Here is a 7,065-nt window from a genome sequence, read left to right on the forward strand (position 1 = left end):
TTCAGTTTCCTCCCTGTAGTACTACAATCATGCATATCTGAATGTATCTAAAAGGCACAGAAATGTGCAGATACCACTGAAATCCCTAAATGTTATTTATTGTATGAGGCAGATCATTGATACCTGCTGAGCCTTCACTACAAGGTTATCAGTATGCTCTGATAACAAAAGCAGCAGAGAACAGGAGAGTTCTGTGGTATATGGGGATTATTAGAATTTTCTCCAAGGTGTTTTAATCTAGAAATTGCAGAAAATGGATCTGAGGCAGAATAATTACAGTTGAAACGGGACCGTTCTGACCCGGGAACGGAGAGTTTGAGCGTGGCCCTTGGGTGCTGGGTGCTAAAATCACTTCAGCAGTGAGACAGATGTAAAGGGTTGGCGGGCAGAGACAGCAGCTCCAGTCTGCTCTCCACACAGAGCAGCACTGCAGAGCTGGGGAGCCAGCACAGAACGGCAGGCACTGCTGCTGCCGAGTGCCTGCGCCTGCCGGCAGCCGAGGGCAGGGAAGCCGCAGGCTGCTCCAGTCTTTGCTTCCAGCGAAGGTGTGGGCAGGGACTCCAGCAAGGCAGAGAGTGGAGGAACAACTGCTGTTGGTTATCTGCACTGGTCACTTCATCTGGATGAGAGCTGAGCACGAATATTTGCTTGGGTGCAGGGGGAAGAGCATGGAAAGATGATCTGAAGCCAAGGAACTGTCTGGAAGTACCTAAGGCTGGTATTCTTAGCAAACAACAGTGCTCAGAGGTGGAGGACACAAAGCCAGGCACTCTTTGGAACCAAGGAGCCTACCAAAGTTAAGACAGCAAGTGTTTGGGACCTCTTGGGATCATAATCCTAGGAAGAGCCACAACAAATTCAGGAGTGCCATGGATTCAAAAGCAAAAGACTAGCTATCACCCAACTTCCAGCAGCCACATCGCCTTTGGAACCAAGGTTGGGACACTGCTGGAAACATTCTGAAACCACCTGTGCTGGCCAGGTCCTGGGAGGGACCAGACAACAGCTTTTCTTCCTCGCTCCATTGTTGTCTGGGGTTGAGTGTCCTTGTCCCTGTGTGAAAGCCTCTGCAGATTGCTTCCCAGGCGGGTCAGAAGCAAAGAAAGCATTTTGGATAAAAGAGTGGGTTGATTTGCATCCTTCTTGAAGAATGTCTGCCCAAGACACTGAGGACTTCAGAGCAGAAAGCCTCTCAGAAAAGTCTCGGATGATTCCTACCCTCCCACCATACGACATGGATGACCAGCTCCTTCCCAGGGAGCCCCGGAGTGCCTGGTGTTGCTTGATATGGACCCTGGTGGTAGTCGCCATAAATTCCTTGGTCTTTCTCATTAATTTTCTCCTGATGTTTGTGATCTTCACCATTGTCCTGCTTCCTACCATTGTGGTGGTTTACTTTGGCTTCCAGTGCCACTCTCAGGTAAGCAGAGCTTGCTCCAGTGGGCTGCTGGCAGAGCCACCCTCAGGGGTTTATTTACACCCAGAGGGATCAGTGGCTGCAAAGCAAGGACAGACTCCCTTGCCTCTGGCTCTGTTGTTGTGAGGCGGGTGTCTGTGTATACATTTTTTCAGGGGTTGTGTGGCAGGGTGTCTGTGTGTGTAATGGGCTGACAAGGACAGGTTTATGGTGGCTCATGCTGACCTCTGGGCTCTTGGTTGTACCAGGGGATGGTGTCTCTGCTCGGTGCCTGTGCCACAGCAAGGCTGGCATGTGTGTTTGTCTGGGGAAGGACGAGGTTTATGGTTTCTGGACCAGCTGCCTTAAAGCTGGCACTGGTCAGCACCCAGGAGCTGGTGTCAGAGGGCTGGGACAGAAGGGCTCCCATCAGAGAGGCAGACGCTGGCAGAAGCAGCCTTTGATTGCCCAGCTCCTTGGGGACACGTGTGGGACCCCTTGATCCCGAACCCTGTGCACTGCTTTGTGCACTGGCTGAAGTGTAAAGTGCTCAGAGAGGAGTCTGCAGTGGTTCCCAACAAGCTCACATGAGATGTCAGTCTTGTAGGCGCCTCTGAATGCCGGTGTGAACCAGCTACTACATTTGTAGCTGTCCCTTCGTGGGAAATGCAAGCTTGCTTGGGCAATAAAGTTGTTTTCCCATGAAAATAACAAGCTGTGAAGACACTCTCTGGCTTGACAGAGTTGTTTGCATTTTGAAGTCACAATGTTTCTCTCTTTCCTGTGCCCTCTGTCCCTCAGAGCTGCCAACCTGGGCTCCTCTGTAACTCACAAAGGCTCTGAGGGGGTTTGTTACCTTCCATTTCAGCAAGCCTGTTTGTATTTCTGGTCTGCCTAATGACTAATTACAGACACAGCAAAGCCTAATGGAATATGTGATCCCCTTCCTACCCCAATTGAGCGTTCAGATGTGCTCCCAGATGTGCCACAGAGTTCTCACAGCTGTGAGTCCAGTCAGGACTGTGGCAGCGTGTGTGGCTGTCCCACCTGGTTGCTGCCCTCTAGATTTCACTGGTTATAAGTTTCTTCTTGCCATATTTCTGTGAATATTTTGCAGTCACTTGAGTGTGGATGGGAGAAAGAAGTTTGCCTTGTTCCCTCGCCAGTAGGAACTGTTCAGTGAGCCTGGTGTGCCTTTCCCTGCTCATTACCCTGAGTCAGAAAAGCTCTTTTACTTCCTCCTTTGGGGAAAAAAATTCCCTTGCACCATGTAATAACTTGCCCCAGAAGAGAGAATTAACTCAGTGTGCAGATGCTATCGGTCTCCCTGTTCCTCAGAATCTGATCTGAAAGGAAGATTATTTAAATGTCCCTGTCTCCAAGCTCCCTGACAAAGGGACTGAGCTGTTACTGCTCTCTCAGTACTGATGTGTTTGCTAGTCTGAGAAGTTTGGCTTTGATTTTTATTGCCCTGAAATGATGACAGCTTGTAGCTGCTGTTATTGAAAAGCTTTTCCTGACCCTGCAAACAGTGAGACATCTGTCATGGTAATTGTGTCTCAGAACAGGGCAGACATGAGTTGGAGTGAAGTGTAATTCCTGATTCATGAACCTCTTGGCCAGGCAATTCCCACTGCGGCTCTGGTACCTTCTGGCAGCGTTTTACTATGGGATGCAAATGTGTGTGATGCCCAAGAGGGTGAAGTGGGAGGCTCTGGAGTGCCTGTGGAGAGCAGAAGTGGCTCGGGGGGTCCAGGCCTCCTCTGGAGACAGCGCAGTGTGGGTCATTGCCTTGAGGAGACAGACCAGCTGTTTTCCCAAGTGTGGTAAGACAGGAGGCTTTTCAGGGCAGGTTTAATAGGAGATATTATTTCTAAAGCCCATAAATACTTTTTTCCTGTGATCTGAAGCTTCTCTTTGAAAGTCATAAGTACGGACATCAAATTGGACCTGAAATGGGACTGCCTCCTGGAATCACCCCTCCACCCTCGCTCTGCACAACCCTCCCCTTGGAGAGACTCAAGCTCTCCTTTGCAGCCACAGTGCTTTCCAGCTGAGGCCTTTGAGGAGATGCAAAAGGTTTTCAAGTACAGCCGAGTGCATCAGAGGTGGGAGAAGCCGTGTTGCTGTGAGGAGCCGGTTAGCACAGCCTGTTTTGTGAACAGGCTTGACAAGAGCAGTCCTTTGTCCTTGGGCCCCTGCTTTTCAAGGCTTTCCTGGTAGCCAGAGGCTGATCTCAGCACTACAGATCCATTAGGGTGTTTTTTTTTAGTATGATGGGTTGTGCTTTTTGTACTCCTGAAAGAACATGACAAAAAGGAAGGAGGCTGGGGGAAGGAGGCTGGGGGCCACGGGCTGCCCACAGCGGTTGTTAATGCAGAACGACAGGCTGGGTCCACTCCATCTCCTGCTGCTGGGATGAAAAGAGGGCTTTAAGTACCACTCAGCAAGGACCAGGGAGCGGGCGGGATGCTTTGCAGCACCATGGGGGGAATGGGCTGTCCTGGCAGGTTTTGTAGCACGGAGATGCTAGGACATTCTAGGAGCTAGAAATGAGTGCAGTGTGTTCTCAGGCAGAGCACAAAGGGGTCTGTCCTGGGGCAGGCTCTGGAGACCCTCCAGCCACGGGTAGCGATGGGGTGACCAACCTCTGTCTGCACAATCCCATATTGTGCTGTATTTTATTTTCCTTGCTATAATTTTCAGTGCATTGTGCCACCCACGCCGGTGGAGCAGCAGGAAGCGTTTCTATTTGGTGTCTGTCGATCAAATGCCTGATGACTTCATAAGGATTAGTGTTTCCTGCTTCAGGGTCAGTGTGTGGTTCTCTTGTCTCAGAGATGCTGGGATAATTGAAAGCTTGATTAAAATGAGTTGTTAGTCACATTGTGCAGGCTGAAGGTTGCTGAGCTCAGCTCGGGGGGAAGAGGTAATGTCTTTCCATGATGCTCAAGGGTACTTCCAGCACCGTGTCCATGACAATCGCTCTCTTGCTCTTCCCACAGGTGCTGCACTCAGCTGCCCGCTACTGCAAAAGCATCTTGGATGACAACAGCTCTTCTGCCCTCATTATCCTTGGCTTTGTGATCATGTCCCCTCTCATTGTGGTGGCCATGGCTATCTACTGCAGCCTGGCAAGGCGTCTCCATCTCTTCATGTGTTTCCAGCCTTACAGCAGGGCTGTCTACAAGGGGGTGAAGTGGCGCTGGTACAAGGAGGGAGGCCTGTGCGGCTGTGCCACGGGGTGGAACACTCAAGTCAAGGCCTGGGTATGAGTTTGCAGCACCAGAGCCCCTGCCCTGGGTAGAACCCTCTTGATTTCAGTGATGTCTGAAGTAGTACCACACATCCTCTCTCATATGACATGCTGTCAGTTACAATGGAGAGACAAGCACAGTGTATGTGGGACGGTATGGCTGGAGAGAGGCACCACAGGGCAGCTCGGTGCATGGCTCTCTCCCTCCTCATCACTCTGGGTCTCTGTAGTGCTCAGGTAGCGGTGTCTGTGTGCTACTGATCCCTGCAAGCTGTGTGTTTGCACTGGCTGTTGCTCCCATCTCCCAAATATAACCATCCCAGGTGTTACCTGTCAATAAAGGTCGTGCTAAACCTCTGCTGAGGGACTTTATTTTATCTCAAAGCCCTGACCGAGCTGGGAACAGCCACGTGGTGCCCATTCTACCACAGCACGTATCATCAAGTTAAAATGTCATTTTTGCTTGTTTTGTGAGCATTGATTTTTCTTCCCCCCCCAGTGTCCGTTGCCTGCAGAGCCCAGTGCCACTGGAGAAATAACCAGTGGTGGCGACGACGAGAAGGGAATTGGACTGGGAGGAAGCAGGCAAGGTGTGGACAGGGGAACACTCGGTCTGGCCACCAAAGCAGACCAGAACAGCACAGGGATGGTTGGAGGAAAGCAAGGGCCCCATGTTGGACCCTTAGTTCTGAGAGACTGGAGCTGCTGGTTTGACCTGTGCCCATCACATTGCGCTTTGTCCTTTGCCAGCAAGCCGGCATCTCTGCATAGCGCTGCCGCGGGGCAGCAGTGCAATAGAGCCACTTTGCTGAGTGTTCAACTGAGTCATTCTGCAAGCCTTCACCCCTGGTTACCCCATCCTGGCAGCTGCATCAAGCCAAAGCCTCAACAAGCCACCCCCACGATGCTGCAGGAGCATCTGACCTGGCAGTTTCTCGTTTACAGGTCGAGCTGGCGCGTAACGTTTCGATGTACCACAGAGCAATGACCAAGGTTGTTCCACCCCAGAACCTGAGTGGCTGGAGCCATGTAGAGTTTGCCTTTTAATGCTTTGCTGCTGCTCTAGGACTTTGCAGGGTGAAAGTGCTGGCTAAATTGTTCCAATGCCATTCAGGAGAGCAAGAATGCCTTAGGGTTTGCTCAGCCCCTTTATATGAGCATTGCAGGCTGCCTGACTTGAAAAGGGAACTAGAAGTACAGCGAGTAATTGGTTTGAGCTCCTTCAAGCCAGAGCCTTCTGTCCTTCCCTAAAAGGACGCCTGTCCTGAAGCTCCAGGCTTCACTGATAACCATGACATCTTTGGGTGCTTTGAACCAATAAGAAAAGGAAAATGTTATTTTCTGTAAATACTCTGGAGCTGACAGATAAAGTGGGTGGCACAGGCAGTACTTCTGCACTCCCACTGCTCTGTGGGACACAGACAGCCATGGATTAGCTGATTGTCTCCTAGCAAAACCAACATAAACCACGAAGAGGGTGGCACATTCCTCTGTAGGGCTTCCTAGAGAGTCTGAATGTTGTACAGAGGGTTTACAAACAGAACCCTCTGAAAGGTCCCTGAAAGACTAAATTACCTGTCTCTGGCTTGTCCAGGTGACAGGAGATAGGACAAGGGGCAATGGGCTCAAGCTGCCCCAGGGCAGGGTCAGATTGGATGTGAGGGAAAAGTTCTTCCCTGGCAGAGCTGTGGGGCTGTGGCACAGGCTGCCCAGGGAGGGGCTGAGTCACCCACCCTGGGTGTGTTTAACAGAGGGGAGATGAGGTGCTCAGGAGCCGGGGGGATCTCCTGCTGTGCCTCAGCCACGCTGAGTGAAACAAACTGTGATGGACTGTAGAGCCAGCTGTGTTCAGTGCCGCTGTTCCTGTCTGGTGGGGCCTCCTGTTTCCTCCCTGCATCTCTGCTGTCAGTCTCAGCTGGAAGAGTTTAAAAGGACAGAGCAGGACTGAGGAGAAACAGAAGGAAGCTGTGCTTCTTGAGAAGGAGCTGTCGTGCTACAGGACAGCAAGGCTGTGCCTGGAGGCAGCGTGTGCTGAGCACGGATACCAGGCAGGAGCTGTTGTTCCCTTTGCTCCCTTGTCATTTAATCCAACTGCTTTTCCAGGGAGAATATTCTTACACCTAGGAGAGTATCCTTACACCTAGGAGACTATTCTTACACCTAGGAGACTATTCTTACACCTAGCCACAGTGCAGGCATTGTAGTGAACCGGCCCCATTGCCACCTGTGCAGAAGAATTTAAGTTATCAGTAGCAGCCTTCCTAACACAACAAAAATGGATTGAATTTGGTGTTTTACTGCACGGAGAGTTTTAATAACAAAGGGGACAATTAATCCACCTGAAAGCAGGCTTCCTCTCTGCAGTGGGGCTGAGCTCATGCCAGAGTTCGGGCTGCACCTCGGGGGTACCCTG

At 51.1% G+C, this 7,065-nt stretch overlaps 1 protein-coding gene across 1 annotated transcript; it reads left to right on the plus strand.

The window, feature by feature from the left end:
* Positions 1-1,150: 1,150 nt before the first annotated feature.
* Positions 1,151-4,671, plus strand: TMEM278 (transmembrane protein 278; the record flags this gene model as incomplete). The annotated part of the gene is made up of 2 exons (XM_084274702.1): positions 1,151-1,420; positions 4,402-4,671. 2 exons carry the CDS (start codon positions 1,151-1,153, stop codon positions 4,669-4,671), a joined length of 540 nt encoding a protein of 179 aa, XP_084130828.1.
* Positions 4,672-7,065: the final 2,394 nt, after the last annotated feature.

This window comes from Gallinula chloropus (assembly GCF_964237585.1).
Source record: "Gallinula chloropus genome assembly, chromosome: 23".
NCBI classification, from domain to species: Eukaryota; Metazoa; Chordata; class Aves; order Gruiformes; family Rallidae; genus Gallinula; species Gallinula chloropus.